At 39.9% G+C, this 17,677-nt stretch overlaps 1 protein-coding gene across 1 annotated transcript; it reads right to left on the reverse strand.

Moving 5' to 3' along the window:
• Window positions 1–7,426: 7,426 nt before the first annotated feature.
• LOC145795824 (protein CLAVATA3 INSENSITIVE RECEPTOR KINASE 5-like) lies at window positions 7,427–8,385 on the reverse strand. The gene is made up of 5 exons (XM_082880739.1): window positions 8,156–8,385; window positions 7,908–8,040; window positions 7,684–7,755; window positions 7,494–7,579; window positions 7,427–7,431 (listed from the first exon to the last, which is right to left on the reverse strand). The coding sequence occupies exons 1-5, from the start codon at window positions 8,256–8,258 to the stop codon at window positions 7,427–7,429; spliced, it is 399 nt and encodes a 132-aa protein (XP_082736865.1). The 5' UTR covers window positions 8,259–8,385.
• Between the last annotated feature and the right edge of the window lie 9,292 nt (window positions 8,386–17,677).

Genomic DNA, 17,677 nt, shown 5'->3' on the forward strand with positions numbered 1-17,677 from the left:
TTGTAGAAACTAACCGGAATCTATGTCGGGACAGTTTACAGAGTCTTGTCGGACCCATAAAGGAGCTAACCGAAATTAATGTCGGGACAGTTTATAGGGTCATGTCGGACCGTTGTAGAAGTTGCACCCTCAAAAGGTGTGCCCAATTTTGTCAAAAGGCGTGCCATCAAAAGGCGTGCCCAATTCATCAAAAGGTGTGCCGGACATGATGGCGAGGCACGTGGGCGCCTTGGCTTGCACGCCCGTTTTGTCGTCTGGTGGCAAGAGGCACGCGATACGCGTGGCTGCCTCGCTATTTAACCAAGGTTGATGCTGAGGCTGAGGCAGACAAAAAAACTTCTGAAAATCCTCTGAAAACAACTCTTCCTTTGCTGAGAAAGAAACTCTGTAATACTCTGTAACCAACCCGTCTCTGAAACACTCAGCAACATGGCCTCTTCTTCCCGTCCAGCTACCCAGAACATGGCCTCCTCTTCCCGTGGTCTGCTCACGCTCTTTCCAGAACTGAACGAGTCCACAAGAGAAATAACTGGTGCGGTGGCCAGTGAACCTCAACCAAACACCTCTGGTTTTGCTCCGTTGAACTTTCCGATGCGGTCGGTGGAGCAAAAAATGGCGGTGCAGTCGGATGTGGAGGCCAATCATTATACCTTGAAGTCATGTGTGGAAACCATGACTGCGGTTACAAATTTGTCGAACCGGCTGCAGAGTAGGACAAATGAGGTGCAGCAGTTAAACGCCCAACTGGCTCTGCTCCAACGCATGTATAAGGATGCGCGAGCAGAGATAAGTGTGCTAAAGGCGGAAAACAAGGAGCTGAAGCGGAAGGCCAGTTTTATGTTCCGATTTGGAGGGCCGCCATATGCTGCAGTGGAGGAGCAGGGAGTAGTGATCATGCCCAGTGGAGTGGGAAACACGGAGGCAACACCGGCAAGGGCCGCCCAAGACGGTGGCAAGAAGAAAAGACCGGCAGAATAGGCGAGAAGAAAAATCCCACTGTTCTGATTTGTGTTGGTTGTGTTTTGTTTTGTTTTGTGTTTTTTTATTTTTATTTTTTTTATTTTTTTTATTTTTTTATGGTGTAAAATGCTGATCGGGGTTGATCCCCGGCATGAAGAAATGACAAGTTTGTAAAATGTTGTTTTTTTTTTTTTTTTTTTTTTTTTTGGGAGTGTTTTGTTGAAAAAATAAAAATAAAATGAAAGAAAACAAGGGAGAAAGAAAATAGATAAAAAATATTTATAGATGGATTATATGAAAAACATCAGTGCGATTGTTTCAAAATAAAGTGGGGTATTTAAAAAAGAGGAAAAGTGACTTGGAAAAAATAAATAAAAATAAGTGATTTTTGAAATCAAATGGAGGAGAGAGAGGGACAAACCCATGTGATAAAGTGGAGAGAGAGTCGGTGAGTGGGGTGCAAAAGGTGAAGGAGAAATGATGGATTGAAAATGGTTTGGGTCAAAAGTGGACACTGTTAGTGGGGAACATGAGTGCATTGATTATTTGATATAATAATAATAATAATAAAAATAAAAAGTTAGAACAGTTGGAGAGAATGAGTGGAGTATGGTAAGGGTTTCATCCAAAGCCAAAATTCCTGCAGCGAATCACTTCGCAAATCCTAGCATGAGCTTTTTCTCTTTCCAGGCTTATTCATGAATTTCCTGGTGATTTCAAGAGCCTCTGGTGGCATTGTGGCAGAGAACACCCCAACCTGGATTTTGGGTGGCAGCAACTGAGAACACCCCAACCTGGATTTTGGGTGGCAGCAACTGGAAAATATCATAGATCTGATTTTTAAAAACCTTGTGACAGCATTTCATCAGCTTCATCCAAGACAAACATTTTGATGTAAATAGGGCGAAGTGATTGTCTCCGCAACATGTCAAACACACGACCAGGAGTACCAACAACAACATGAACCCCACTGGAGAGAATGCGCTGATCTTCGCGCACACTAGTCCCTCCAACACAAGCATGAACCTTCACACTTTGCTGGGCAAGTTCAAGAGTGGGTGGAAGAACCAAAGCTTGGCACTCAACCAAGCTATAATCTAGCTGCTGCAGAATTCCAGAGCAGAATGTTGCAGTGTTTCCAGTTCCAGACTGTCTCGTCATATGAGGTGAAGAATTCTTCTCCATCAGCCTCACACATGACTACAGTTGCACAAATCTTTGTTGATTTTATCAGCGGAATAGGTTGAGGTCCGGCGGGCGGCTAAGGTGAGGTTGCCGCCCGCCGGGGAAGCGAAAATACTAGGTTTTAAACCAGCTCTGATACCATGTAAGAAATAATGTATAGAGAAAGAGAGAGAATAAATTGTATGTATTATTATTGATTGATATATTGATATCTATTACAATGATTCATGATTCCTATATATAGAAGAGGGTGAGTGTGTAGTAGGTAAGGAGTAGGTGAAGTGGAGGTGGTAGTGGTGTAGTGGGTTAGGTTTAGTGGAGTAGGTGAGGTGGTAGTGGTGTAGTGGGTTAGGTTTAGTGGAGTAGGTTTAAGTGGGTGAAGTAGGTGGAGAGTAGGTGGATTTTAACACCTTAGATTATAAAGCCCTAAATCCTAAACCAAAAAGGAAAGTACAAATACAATTATAATTATGTCTCTAACATGACTCTAACACAATCATGTCTCTAATAGGACTCTAATTTGTACACAACACACAATAATATATTCTATATTCTCACACTGCTCGTGCAGGTATAGTAGAGCCCTAGCAGCACCCAATGCAATTCTTTTCCTAGTACCCCAATCCAAAGCTGGTTTAGCTACAATGCAAGACAGATAAGTATGAATCTAACGTTCCAATACTAAAAACTGTTTGTTTGCTCAAGCGAAGATAGAGGGAAAAGTCAAGAATGGTTGAAACAAGATAAGGCAACGGAGTATATGTTTACGGCTGTTAAACAAACCAAGCTACTCTAGCTCAATTTGCATTCGGATCATTAAAAGCTTGAACACATTTTAAATCTCGGTAAGTTTTTAAACCAAGCTTGAACAATCTACCACTTGGGTCAATAAACTTATATGCACTGTAAAAATGAAGCTACTCAAACTCAACTTGTATTCAGCTCGTTAAAAACTCATTTGAGATTGACTCGTTATGTAAACAAGTTAAACATGAACACATTTTGAAACCCATTAAGTTTTCAAGCCAAATTTGAACAACCTAGTACTAAGATTGACTAGGCTCGTTTGCATGTTTCCCTAAAGCATGTGTCATTGGTCAAGCCCACATACAACAAATGAACCATGCAGACCGCCTTAAAGTACATTTATTATCAAGCAATGGCTAGAACCCTTTGCAAAAATATAATATTGTCATTGTCAAGCAATTTGTAACATTTAGATGGTTAATTGTTTTTTAGCAAACTATGTATGATTTGAATAGCAATGATAAATGTTTTTTTCTTTTTTTTTTCACCTTTGAGACGCAAAGCAACGCTCCCATTGGACAAGTAGGGGTACACCAGAAGCCTTTCGCTTGATGTCATACAAAACCCATAAAGCCTAAGGAGATTACAGTGCACTGCTAGGCTGATCATCTCGACTTCAGTCTGAAATTGAATCTCCCCTACAACAGCATTTCCATCTTTGAGCCTTTTCACAGCTACAACGGTCCCATCTTGGAGATACCCTTTGTACACATTTCCGAAACCACCCTTCCCAATTATGCTCTTGCTGCTGAATTTTTTTGTTGCGCTCTGAAGTTCTCTGAATTGGAACCTCTTCAAGTTTCCAAGGCATACTTGTTTATGAAGTTGTTTTGAAAATTTTCATAAACAGTTTGTTTTTATTACTGTAGCAGACTTTTATAACCTAGGATTTTTCTCAAATCTTATCATATCCTTTTTTACTAACCGTTTACATCAAAGAATATTTGCTGGTGGCGTTTTTGCCTCCACCAGAGAAGAAATCCGAACCCAAAAGCAAGTAGGCAGATGCAGCCAAGGCTTGATCGAAATGCTAAGGCAAATTTGTGACCTTTAGGCTTCCCCAAAGGTTGAGAGCCTTGTGGAGCAAAGAGACTAACAGATCAGACTAAGGTAAATGCAAAATTTTTTAAAAAAATATTAAAAATTAAAACTGTGTAATATTGAAGGTGTTAACTAATCGAAAGAAACTATTGACAAGGGGGCAGTTTTGAATTTATAATTTCTTACTTTGTGCATTATTCAAGGGGCAAGAAAGTGGCATTGCTGTTGTTCCATTGCAGTCTTTCTCTGTCCTGGTTGCGCATATCATTGGGTTTCCCATAAAGCTATGCACATGAAAGAAAATATTTTTTTGAAAAAAAAAAGACGATCTTCGTGTTTCATTTTCCTGATTTGTAGGTTAAAAAAGATGTAGAAGGGTAAGAATCAAAGAACTTGAATGTTTTAGCAAGAAACCTTGGTACAGGACCATTCAAATTACTGTACAACAAGTCCCTGAAACATATTATACAAAGCCCACTTAGACCTTTCTCGAATCCAAACCTCTTCGTTTCTTTCTTTCTCTCTCTCTTTTTATAGGTTTCAAATACAAATTTCAATGGAGAAAAGATTTAAGGAGACTTACAGAAATGCAAGTTGGGTCATATTAGCCAACGAGAAAGGAATTGATCTAGAAAGACTGTTATTGTTTAGCCTCCTGATCAGAATTCAATAAGATTTTCAGAAAAAAAAACCCACTAAAACATAATTTTATCCATGTATGTAAATATTTTGTTTTTTTTATGCTTACAGGTATTGAAGGCTTTTCAGATGGGCTAAAGAAGAGGGAATTTCACCGGTGAAGAAATTGTTAGTGTTAATGTACACTAAACCTAACCCACTAACCTAACCCACTACACCCACTCAACTCCACTAAACCTAACCCACTCTACCTACCACCTCCACTTCACCCCCTACCAGCACCACCACAATCTGCTACCTTCTCTTCTATATATAGGAGTTGTAATCAATATACACAAATCAATCTTGTAATACAACAACAATCTTGTAATATATATATCAATAATATACATCAGTTTATTTTTACATGGTATCAGAGCTATAGGTTAAAGTTCTTGGTGTTCTTCGCCTTCCGGCGGGCGGCAACCTTGCCTTGACCGCCCGCCGGACCTCAACCAATTGGGACCTCTCCACATACCTTCCACCCGCTGCCACAAATCCCATAACTGAGCCATCGATTGTCTATTGTTAAGCATTCTCAAGATGGCTTTGTATATAGAGTATTTTTCTTTTTCGGTCAAAAAAAAAAAAAAAAAAAAACTATAAAGATTGATGACAGACAGCCACACACCATTTTTCACACCCCAATACAGACAGCATGCCACCGTCCCACATGCATGAACCCATTTTTTTTTTTTTTTAATCCACCCACTCCTTCTCTCTCTAGTCCCTTTTTCTCTCCATCAGACCCCCTTTCATCATATTCATCATTTGCCTTCATTTCTTCACCAGTGCACATGCTTTCACTATTACTATATATTATTATTATTATTATTATTATTCTTACACAATCACCATTAATCTATTATTATTATATAGTTTTGAAGCCCACGGCTTGCCCTTATTATTATTATTCTTATTATTATTATTATTCTTTTTTTTTTTTTCAACAAAAACAAAAAAAAAAAAAAAAAAAAAAAAAACAGAAGAAGAAGACGAACTGCAAACTCATTTTATTCATATCGGGCCTCACCCCGATCATCATTTTACACAAAAAAAAAAAATAAAAATAAAAATAAAAATAAAAATAAAAAAAAAAAAAAAAAAAAAAATACAAACACACCATCCACACCCACAGTGGGATTTTTCTTCTCTACTCTGCTGCAGGTCTCTTCTTCTTGCCTCCGTCTTGGACGGCCCTTGACGGTGTTGCCTCCGTGTTTCCCACTCCACTGGGCATGATCAGTACTCCCTGCTCCTCCACTGCAGCATATGGCGGCCCTCCAAATCGGAACATCACGGTGGCCTTCCGCTTCAGCTCCTTGTTTTCTGCCCTTAGCACGCTTATCTCTGCTCGCGCATCCTTATACATGCGTTGGAGCAGAGCCAGCTGGGAGTTTAAATGCTGCACCTCATTTGTCCTACTCTGCAGCCGGTTCGACAAGTTTGTGACCGCCGTCATGCTTTCCACACATGCCTTCAGAGTATACTGATTGGCCTCCACATCCGACTGCACAGCCATTTTTTGCTCCACCGACTGCATCGGAAAGTTCAACGGAGCAAACCCAGTGGTGTTTGGTTGAGGTTCACTGGCCACCGCACCAGTTCTCTCTCCTGTGGACTCGTTGAGGTCGGGAAAGAGGGTAAGCAGCCCGCGGGAAGACGAAGCCATTTTTTCTGGGCAACAGAGTGTTATAGAGAGTGTTACAGAGTATCTTCTCAGCAAAACCTTCTCAGCAAAACGAAGAGTTTTTCAGAGGATTTTCGCCAATTGTTTGTCTTCGCCTCTGCCTCAGCTCTGTCTTGGTTAAATAGCCGAGGCAGCCACGCGCATCGCGCGCCTCTTCTCGCCGACAAACTGGCACGCCTTTTGATGGCACGCCTTTTGAGGGTGCGGGCACACCTTTTGAGGGCACGACTTTTGAGGGCTCGATATCTACATCCATGTATATTTTTTGGGCAGCCTATATACACACTCATACAGTGTCTTCTACGCCGGTCAGCTTTATCAATCCCTTTGTTTCAACCTCAAATAGGTTTCTATCTTCACACCTATTTGAGTTTGAGGGGGGGTTATACCAGTATCATGTATAAGTCGCTCATGGCGCACTCCCTAAGTCGCCTCCTCGGTGCACCACCACAGCTTCTACAACGGTCCGACATGACCCCATAAACTGTCCTGCTACAACGGTCCGACATGACCCCATAAACTGTCTTCTACATCGGTCTGACACGACCACACAGTGTCTGCTACAACGGTCCGACATGACCCCGTAAACTGTCCTGCTACATCGGTCCGACATGACCCCGTAAACTGTCTTCTACAACGGTCCAACATGACCCCGTAAACTGTCCTGTTACAACGGTCCGACATGACCCCGTAAACTGTCTTCTACATCTGACACGACCACACAGTGTCTGCTTCAACGGTCCGACATGACCCCGTAAACTGTCTGCTACAACGGTCTGACACGACCATACCGTGTCTCCTATCCTGTTTTATTTTATTTATCAGTTTATTTTTCTGTTTTGTAACTCTCTCCAAACTCAAGTTGGTTTGTGTCTAACCTCCTTGAGTTTGAGGGGGGCTGTTAATGTACACTAAACCTAACCCACTAACCTAACCCACTACACCCACTCAACTCCACTAAACCTAACCCACTCTACCTACCACCTCCACTTCACCCCCTACCAGCACCACCACAATCTGCTACCTTCTCTTCTATATATAGGAGTTGTAATCAATATACACAAATCAATCTTGTAATACAACAACAATCTTGTAATATATATATCAATAATATACATCAGTTTATTTTTACAGTTAGAAAGATCGAGTGTCTGTAGTTTCGGAAGCCTCCCAAGCTCAGTGGGAATTGGCCCTGATACGTTGTTATTCTGCAACAACCTGGACAATACCTTATAGTCAAATAATTTCAATTGAAATTTGAAAACATTGAACTCATTTTGTTTGTTTTTTTGTTTTTTTTCTTTTCTTTGTTTTGTACTCACACAATCTGGAGATTTGTCAAGTTCCCGATGCTAGGTGAAAGACTACCCGATAAGTTCTGGCTTGGAGTTCCTCTGCAGCCAAAAAAAAAATTAAAAAAATTTAGAACTTTCATTAATTGAATCCATTTTCATGGGTAATTCTCACTTTTCTTGTATTTGTGGAGTAGGACATTGTCAAGATTATTAAGAGAGTGAAAAGGGTTGATAATATGTTTGGAACTTACAAGCCAATGACTAACTTATCAGCTGAACAATTTACCATTGTCCAACTACATGGATCAACAGCATTAACATCCCAATTCTCTAAAACACCATGTGGATCATCTAATGAATCTCTTATACCCATCAAAGCTTGCACTGCAAATTCATTATAAAAATAAAAATAAAAATTACAATTCAAATACAAAAACTTCATTTCACCACTTAAAGATGACACTCCCAAAAAAACATAAAAATTAAAAATCTCACTTACCTTCAAAGTTGACACCTTTTGGGGAAAGCAAAGCATTTGCAGAAGCCCAGAAGCCAAAGGGAGCTACAAAGCACAAAACAGAGTACCATCTTCTCTTTTCCATTGAATTTTACAGATTCAAAAACCAGTTTCAACTTCTTCAACAAAACCAATTTTCAAAAGGGTTTTTAAAGTAGAAGTATGTAATATATATGCGAAATTCACATTCTTCGCATGGCAGTAGTACTATATTTCTCTCCTCCAAAAGCTTCTGTGAGGCCCAATCAAAAGAACAAGTAGTAGGGTTTTTGGTAGCAAAGTGAGAGAGAACTAACATGGTTGCCACTTGTTCTGCAAATTGAAGAGAAAGAATATAAATATGAAAAGCTAAGCTAAACTAACCCAATTTCAGATAAATTCTAAAGATGATAGAAAATTCCTTTAATCATTCATTGGATTTAAAAATTAAAAAAAAAGAAGAAGTGGTGTTCATTAGAATTTTCTATGCTATTATTCTCTTGAATTTAAAAATGGAAAGTAACTCAAGTGATATCTGTGAAGCACTGTTACGTTTATTTATTAACTGATTCAATTAAAAATCTTGGCAAAAATCTGTAGTTCACTGCATATTCCCTCGGTTATGACGCAATATGCTGGAATTTATAATTTACAATTCAATTATATTCTGTTTCACATTATGTCGTAACTTATATAATTACTTATAATTTAAAATTATAATTCGATATATATTACAACAAATTAAGGTTTTTGGAGCAAAAATTTAAGAACAAAGGATAAAATATTTTAATTGTCTAAAGTGTCATTGTTATATTTTTAATAATGAAGATGAATAAAGATAGAAATTAAATAAATACACTGGAAAAAAGAAAAAATTAAATAAAATTAAGAATAGAAGAATCAAATTAAAATCTAAAGATAAAAATTAGATAAAGATGAAAAAAATTAAAAAATTAAATTAAATTAAATTAAAAATAGATGAAATGATGAGGGCAGTGGGTTGGAAGATAAACAAAAGAAAATGCCATAAAATGTTTTAAATTTTAAAAATTATAGGAAATTAAGAATAAACTAATTTGATTGAGTGAATTGTGGTGATGGATATGCATGAACGGATTGTGGGAATGGGAATTGTGGGAGTTGTTGATTTATTTATTTATTTGATATAATAACGTGATAGATATTGGATATTTGTAATTTATATATATATATATATATATATATATTTAAATTTTTTGAAAATGAGAGTTGTGAGACTTGTTTATTTTATTTTATTTTTAAAATAACATGATAGAGTCAGAGATGTGATATGTGATATTTGTAGGTTTGTTGTGTGAATTGTGGGTGATGGATATAGATGATTTTTTTATTATTTTATTTTTATTTTTTATTTTATATAGAAAGAGAGAGTGAGAAGACTTGAAAAGTGAGAAAGGAGATGAAGGGATGTGTCACATAATTTTTATTTTTTTTCAAAATTATGAAAATTTAAGAATGAAGTTTTGAAGCCTTTTGACATAGCAATTACATTTGATTATACATATACATATATATATAATATAGATAAATAAATATAAATAGATTAGTAGAATAGAATGAATGGGTATACTCCAAGTGATTTTTCTTAAATTGATTTATGAGTTATTTGTAAGAATCAACCGTGCTATTTTCTGAGTCGAGGTTGGCATTGTGCCTTGTGGCACAACACCTATGTTGTGAGGTTATGTCGGGTGTATCTCGAGTCTTTTTTTTTTATTACTTGAATTGTTTATAATGTAAAGTTTGTCGAGCATATTATTTTTAAAAAAATTGTCAAAAATTATTTCAATAGTTTATTTTTGTTTAAAATAAATGTGATTTTATTATGTGATTACAGAAATCTAATTGATTTAAAAAAAAATTATGTATGATCTAGTTGACAAATCGTATAATATGAACGGTTTAAATTATAAAAATAGATTAAGCCTTCGTTTAGGATGTGGGTTGACTTTTTGGCTATTTTAACTTAGGACTAAAAATTCTCGTTTGAGATAAATTTTTTGACTTTTATGAGAGAAAAAATGAAATAATTATGATTATTGACGTCTTAACTTATTTTGTCGTTTTATGACTATTTTAATATGAACTTTTTAGGCCAAACAAAGCCTAAAGATACACCCCAACAAACTTCAAAACAGGCGTGCTGTGCCACCTACCCAAGTCCGTTATTTTCTTGATAAAACCACTACTTTGCCTTAAAAAACGAACCGTCGGTGTGTTTGGTAACGTTTACGTTTTCAGTTTATATTTACAAAAATTATATAAACTGGTTTTTGTTTATTTTTAGAAAAACATAAACTACAAACGCATTTGGTAATTGACAAAATGTTGAAAAAATTTTAAAAATATAAAAAAGAGTAAGAAATGGCAAGTGGTGGCAAGTGGCGGCGAAAGACAGTGGTGAAAAATAGTGACGGTGGGTGGTGGGTAGCTGGTGGCAGGTGGGTGGTGGTGGTGGTGGTGGGTAGTGGGTGGTGGTGGCAGGTGGGTGGCGGATGACGGGTGGTGGTGGCGGGTGGGTGGTGGTAGCGGGTAGGTGGTGGGTGGTGGTGATGAGTGGGTGGGTGACGGTGGCGGGTGGTGGGTGGTAACGAGTGGGTGGTGGTAGTGGTTGGTGGGTGGTGGGGGCAGGTGGGTAGCAAGTGGGTGGCGAATGATGGGTGGTGGCGGTTGGGTGGTGGGTGGTGATGGTGGGTGGGTGGGTGACGGTGGCAGGTGGTAGCCAGTGGGTGGTGGTGGTGGTGGCGGCGGCGGCGGGTGGTGGTGGTGGTGGTAGCAGGTGGGTGACGGGTGGTGGTAGTGGTCGGTGGGTGGGTGACGGTGGCGGGTGGTTGGTGGTAGCGAATGGGTGGTGGCGGTGGTGGCAGATGGGTGGTGGGTGGGTGGTAGGTGATGGTGATGGTGGTGGTTGTGGGTGGTGGTGGCGGGTGGGTGGTAGGTGGCTGGTGGTGGTGGTGGTGGCGGCTAGTGGTGGCAGGTAGTGGATGGTGGTAGCAGGTGAGTGGTGAGTGGTGGTGACAAGTAAGTGGTGGGTGGTGGTGGCGGGCGGTGGATGGTAGTGGTGGGTGGTGGGTAGTGGCGGGTGGATGGCAGGTGGGTGGTGGGTGGTGGTGGTGGTGGTGGTGGTGGCGTGGGGTGGGTGGTGGTGGCGAGTGGGTGGCAGGTGGGTGATAGCTGATGGGTGGCTGGTGGGTGGCTAGTGGTGACAAGTGGGTGGTGAGTGGTAGTGGCAGGTAGGGGGTGGATGGTGGGTGGTGGTGGTGGAAGACGGTGGTGGAAAATGATGGCGGGTGGTGGCTAGTGTTGGGTAGTAAAAAAAAAAAACTGAAAACTCAAAATGGAAACACATTTTTTGTATTTTCATTTTTTGGCCAAATTTATAAACTAAGACCACTGATTTATAAATTAAAAATTTTACCAAACAAGTTTTTATTTGAGTTTTTTAAATTTTTATAAATATAAACAGAAAACTAAAAACGTAAATGTTACCAAACGGCAGTGCTTTTATATATAGATAATTGTAATAAAATAAAATAGTGCGATTATCAAATAAATCATATATTTTTTTAAAATATACATACAAAATATTTATAAATAAATAATTTAAATTATTAAATCGAAATTTGTGACAGACTCTACGAATTTGAAGGTTAATAAAAATCGAGTTAGGGACAGACTAGAGTATTGAATAGTTTTCTTAAGTAGTTGGAATTCTGGGAAGACTAGGCTCTATCTCTCTCTTGCCATTGCGCAAGGCTGAGAAGCTTTTGTTCATGATTGTTGGCTGTTGCGCCCCACCCAGATTTTTTAGGTTGAAGCTTCCATAGAGAGAGGTAAGCCTTGAACTCCGTATCTATTGTCTCTCGATACATACCGAGTACTGAAACTTCAGATGATATTTCTACATACGTATTATCTACATACGTATTAAGGTGATGTTTGATTCACAAGACTAGTGAGGTATTAATAATCTTATCAAATTAGTTTAGTATTTACTATTCAATTGGATTAATAGAATAAATTATCCATTCAATTAATCTCTACCCCATTACTAATAATCCCACAAATTTATTAGATTAATAATCTAAACCAAAATGTTTAAACAAAATGTTAAAACAAACATAAGATAATTGGGCACGGATTAGGCACGGATTAATAATCTCAATCTCATGCTCTAATCCATCCAAAAATGCCCAAAATATGAACCTAAATTTTTCTTCTTAATTGATATATGTAGTTGTTGGCTACATATTTTGTAAAAGCCAGTTACAGTTTGACACGTGGCAGAGTAAGGGTAATAAAGGAAGGTTATTCAAGCCTTTAATCCTGATCGTACACGTGGCAATAAATATTGGTCCTCACATGATCTGAGTAACACAAGATCAATAACGGAATGCAAGATGATATATCTTCAACGGTTACTCATATTCAAATTCAAATACAAGAGGGAAGCTCAACTGCCAGTAATGGCGTAATGGAGCTACTTATAAGGAAGCATGATCAGCGATCATGGAGGAGCAGTTCGACGGTTCGAAGTGCAGTTCGAAGGTCATCACTGACGAATATAAATAGCAGGGCAGCCCCCAGAAAAAAGGGCCGAACTCAGATCATACAAATCAGTCATTTACTTCATATATTCTCCTTTCCAGTTTTTTACATTTCCAGTCTTTAAATACCTGTTCTTTAAATACCTGTTCTTTAAATACCTGCACTTTAAATACCCGCACTGCACTTCGATTTATAGGAGTAGCTTCAAGTAGATTCAAGTAGATTGCTGTTGTAAACCTCTCCGAGGCTGAGTTTGGACCATTGTAAGTGTTCATTTTTATGAAATACTTCAATTGTTCTTCATATTACTGTTATTTCTCTTAATTTCTCCTAAGTCAAGCCACCAGTAAAAGTCCTCTTCATTGAGGCTGAAAAGAACTAAAACACAATCGTCTGATAATTGGTTGGCAATCACAATTTCTGTAAGGACTGATTGATCCTTGCTGGCACGCTCGCATTTACAAAAATACCCTTCGAAAAGCCAAAAAGCCAACATATATTTTTGGCACGCCCGGTGGGACTTAATTAAAAATGGCTAGAAGAAGACGACAAGGAGAAACTGAACGCTTCGAAGAAGGCGTAGAAGGAGAGGTAGAAATACCAGATCCAGAGGATAATGTGGTAACACATCCTGTGGAAACTCCTATATTGTCAGAACCTATGGTCGAGCAAACCAGTACTTCTGGACAAGAACCATATGTTCATATTACTGGACGAAACCAAGGAATTGGACCATCCACTGTGCCATTTACTCAACCAGCAAATCCATGGGATGGTTTAGTAGATGCCATGGGACAACAATTAATGAACACAATGGAAAGGTGGGCAACATCCTTTTTGGATCGAATGAATAACCACCAACCAACAAACACAAGACACACGGAGGAAGTTGTAACTGTCCCCCAACAAAGATTGGCTAGAGAAAAACAGCCTATGCAAGTTAATGGACATTCTAATGGTCAAACTAGTACCCAAAACTTTGAAAGACCACCACCTCAGTCTTGGTATGAACCCATTTCAAGGCCTATAGCAGGCCAAAATGCCTCAGTACTTAATAATGAAGCCACACAAGTTGGTGGATCTGGCCAAGTACAAGAAACTGGCATAAGAATGGTTACAAATCCCATGTTCGAAGCCATACCTGGCACAAGGGGGTACACTAATCCCTTATTCGAATTTACACCCGGGGGGTTGGAGGGTTTTCCTACAAATGGCAGAGACACAACACCTGTTCCAGCACCTTTTGCAGGACCTTTCGCAGGTCATGCTCAAAGGGGTTACCCATACCCTCAACAGTAACCTGCACCACAAGGACAACCAGCCCCAAATTTACCACTTTATGGACCAAGAGGACCACAAGCACAAGTTTGTCCACCAAATCCTGTGTTTGCCCCTCCAGTAGTGGTTCAGCAGACACAAAATATGGTCCCTAGAGACCAGATTGCTGAAATTGTTAGAGAGATATGTGGACCAATGGCTCGGGGGGTCCAGACTCCTATATACAGAAAACCATACCCAGAATGGGTAGATAGGGTACATGAATACCCAAGGGGATTCAGGATACCAGATTTTACCCTTTTTTATGGGACTGGAAATCAATCAACGATAGAACACATTGCTAGGTTTGCTGCTCAATGCGGTGAATTTACTAACCATGACTATATGAAACTGAGATTATTTCCAAATTCTCTGACTGGAGGAGCATTCGTATGGTACATCAACCTTACACCTGGGTCCATTCAAAATTGGCAACAGATGGAAGAGGCATTCCATGCCCAATTCTTCCAATCAGAGCCAGAAGTTTCCATGGCAGACTTGGCTAGATTGAGTCAAAGGCCTGAGGAAAAGGCTACTCAGTTTATTGCCAGATTTAAAAGGGCTCGAAATAAATGTAGAGTCATCCTGCCAGAGCCAGAATTCGTCAGATTGGCTCAAAATGGTTTAGAATTCAGGCTTCGAAAGAAGTTTGATTCAACTGAATTCAGAGATTTGGTCGAACTGACCTATAAGGTGTCTCGATATGAAGCATTATTAGAAGAGGAACAAGATCGAAATAATGCATCATATAAGACATATTATAGAGATCCTAATTATGAAATAGATGCAGCAGAGATTGTAGGCAAAGAACCTGTAGTCTGTGAAACATTAATTCATAAGGATACAACTATAGACCAGCAGTTTAAAAAGAAAGACTTTCACAGAAAATACTCTTTCGATTTAACAAAAGCAGATGACATCTTTGATCATTTGCTCGCGGCTAATTTCCTTAAGTTACCTAAAGGAGTAAAACTACCATCTCCAGATGAACTGAAAGGAAAAGTATACTGTAAATGGCATAATTCTTGGTCTCACTCGACTAAAAACTGCATTGTTTTTCGAGACAGGATCCAAGAACAAATCCGAAAAGGAAGTTTGAAGTTCTCAGGTAAAACAGAAAAAGCCATGGGAATTGATAGTGATCCCTTTCCAGAAGTTGGAGAGGCAGCAGCCAATGTCATTACTTCAGACTTCCAGAACTTGTCCTTGACAGAATTGGAGGAAGTCAATGTGCAGATGCATGTTGCTAATCAAACCAACATCAAGGAGGCTAGAAACCTACCAGCTATTGGACAAGGTTTCTCACATCAGGAGGAGCAATCTGACGAAGAAACACTAGATGACAACTCCCTGGAAGTAGCGGTGATGCAGAGAATGTGCCCCAGGTGCAGACTCAGTTACAAGTGGTTGAAGGGGCTTCCAACTGATGGGAAGCAATACTATAGGGATGTTCAGAGACGTCCTAAGTCAACCAATGCTTACAACAAAAGGCCGTATCCGGCTAGTGATAGGCAGAGACCACCAGTGGTTGAGCCTGTGGTGAACAGAATGCATGACAAAGGCAAGAAGCTCTTGCATGAATCCAGGCCACATAACTATTATAGAATGGAGAGTAGCCATTCTGAAAGAAAACTGGAGAGAGGTTCAGTTCATGGAATCAAAGCCAGAGATTGGCCCCCCAGACCAGTTTCACGCAGGACAGAAAATGGTCACCCTTATCAAAGGTTTGAATCAAATTCAAAACATGAGGACAAAACCAAGCATTTACCTTCACGGCCAGTTTCGAAGATGGCTTCGAAGGTGGAAAAGGGCAGTTTAGCGTCTGAATCAGCAAGCTCATGGGTACCTGGAGTCCCAGACTGGTTTGTAATGCAAAACAAACCTAGAGAATTGCCTGTTCGAGGAGATGTTGTAAACCAAGGCAGGATGATCAGGCCTCCTATGGTGGCTCCGAATAACTGGGTGCTGCTTAAACACCCAAAGACAAGGGAACCAGACATGGTCCCAGTCATCTTAAGGTCACAGAGAAGGAAAATTCAGCGCAGGTACACCCAGTATCAGAAAGATCTGAAGGAAAGTGGAGAGAATTCTTCACAAGTCAAAACAGAAGGAAGGAAGAACCCAAAGTCAGACTATGCTCCAAAGCCAGTTCCACAGAGCAAAGTGGTCTGCAGCCGAGAACAGTTGGCCAAGGTTCATTCTGAACTGAAAACCAGAGAGAAGGCTAGTTTGGCAGGGTTGGAGAAAGCTCTGATGGAGACAGATAGCGAGACTGAAGAAGAGATTAGCGTAAGCCAGAAGAAAGAGGTTGTGGAGGAAGAGATGTTTGAAGCCTTCATGGCTGAGCAAACGTTTCTGACTGAAGAGCCAGTTGAGAAAGATCCTTCGAAGGGATCAGTTAGCAATGAAATACCAGAATGCATCATGCAGGATGTTTCTTAGGGAGTCGACCAGAGTAACCAAGAGGGGGAACAAGTACAGCCAGCCATCCAGTTTGGCTCGTTTCCCCCAGTATCAGTGAACATGGTACACATACTACCACAAGAATTTCAAGCTGGAGATGAGAATCAAGAGGGGCAGGAAGCTGACCCAGTTCAGATCTCTAGTGAAGACTCACAAGCAAGTATGGTGCAAGATAACTTCGAAATGGTCATCCCGATGGAAGATGGATATGAGAGCGAAGAGGTGGTAAGTATCAATCTATCGTATCCATTTGAGTACCCTTCGGATTCGATGACGCAGCACGTCAGGCCTTTGTACATCAAGGCTTTCTTTGATGGGATACAGCTGAACCGAGTCCTGATAGACAATAGGGCAGCAGTAAACCTACTCCCGAAATCTTCTTTGAAGAAACTAGGGAAAAAGAATCCCAGGTTGATACCAACCAGCACAACCATTGCTGGTTTTGCTGGAGATAAGCAAATGGCTCAGGGGATTCTATCCATTAACTTAAGTGTGGGAACCAGGGATTGTATGACAGCGTTCTTCGTAATCGACAGTAATGCTAAATACAATGCTTTGCTTGGAAGGGACTGGATCCACACTAACAAATGTGTGCCTTCTTCTTTACATCAGAAAATCATGATGGCTTTAGGTAATGGAGAGACAGAGGAAATCGATGCAGATCCTCAACCTTTCATAGCCTGTGCAGACTTCGCGGAGGCTAAATTGTATATTGAGGGAGTGTCGCCCCTCAGTATACTGATGAAAGATGACAGTTCAGCCGAAGTGACGGCTGATGAGGAGGTGACACACCTGAAGCACTTAGTCCAAAAAAGTGCTGATGAAGAGGTTGTCCTTAGAGATGACAATGATGCCTGGTTAAAGGCAAAGAAAGGAACCACAAGAAGCCAAGTCCTTGGCTTTGATTAAATTTTCAGCATTGGATATAAAAGCGATAGTCCAGAAAGTTCAGGAGCAAGAAAGGGAGGCCATGATAATTGGCTGCAAACAGCAGCAGCAACAGGCTAGAGTCTTCACTCTTGGTAAGTACTGTGCCTTGGACATTGAAACAAAAGTCCAGGAGATACAGGAAGAGGAAGCCTTGTGGACAGATTTTGTCTATGAGGAGGAGGGCAGAGATATTGAATTAAAGAACTTGGAGGCAGAACCAAGCTTGAA

This window comes from Camellia sinensis, chromosome 7 (assembly GCF_055761805.1).
Source record: "Camellia sinensis isolate YWXY chromosome 7, ASM5576180v1, whole genome shotgun sequence".
NCBI classification, from domain to species: domain Eukaryota; kingdom Viridiplantae; phylum Streptophyta; class Magnoliopsida; order Ericales; family Theaceae; genus Camellia; species Camellia sinensis.

Coding starts and splice junctions, on each gene's coding strand:
- LOC145795824 (XM_082880739.1), bottom strand. CDS start 8,258: ATGGAAAAGAGAAGATGGTACTCTGTTTTGTGCTTTGTAGCTCCCTTT. Junction 7,756..7,907: donor GATAAGTTAGTCATTGGCTT/GTAAGTTCCAAA, acceptor TTTTGGCTGCAG/AGGAACTCCAAGCCAGAACT. Junction 7,580..7,683: donor TTGACAAATCTCCAGATTGT/GTGAGTACAAAA, acceptor GGTATTGTCCAG/GTTGTTGCAGAATAACAACG.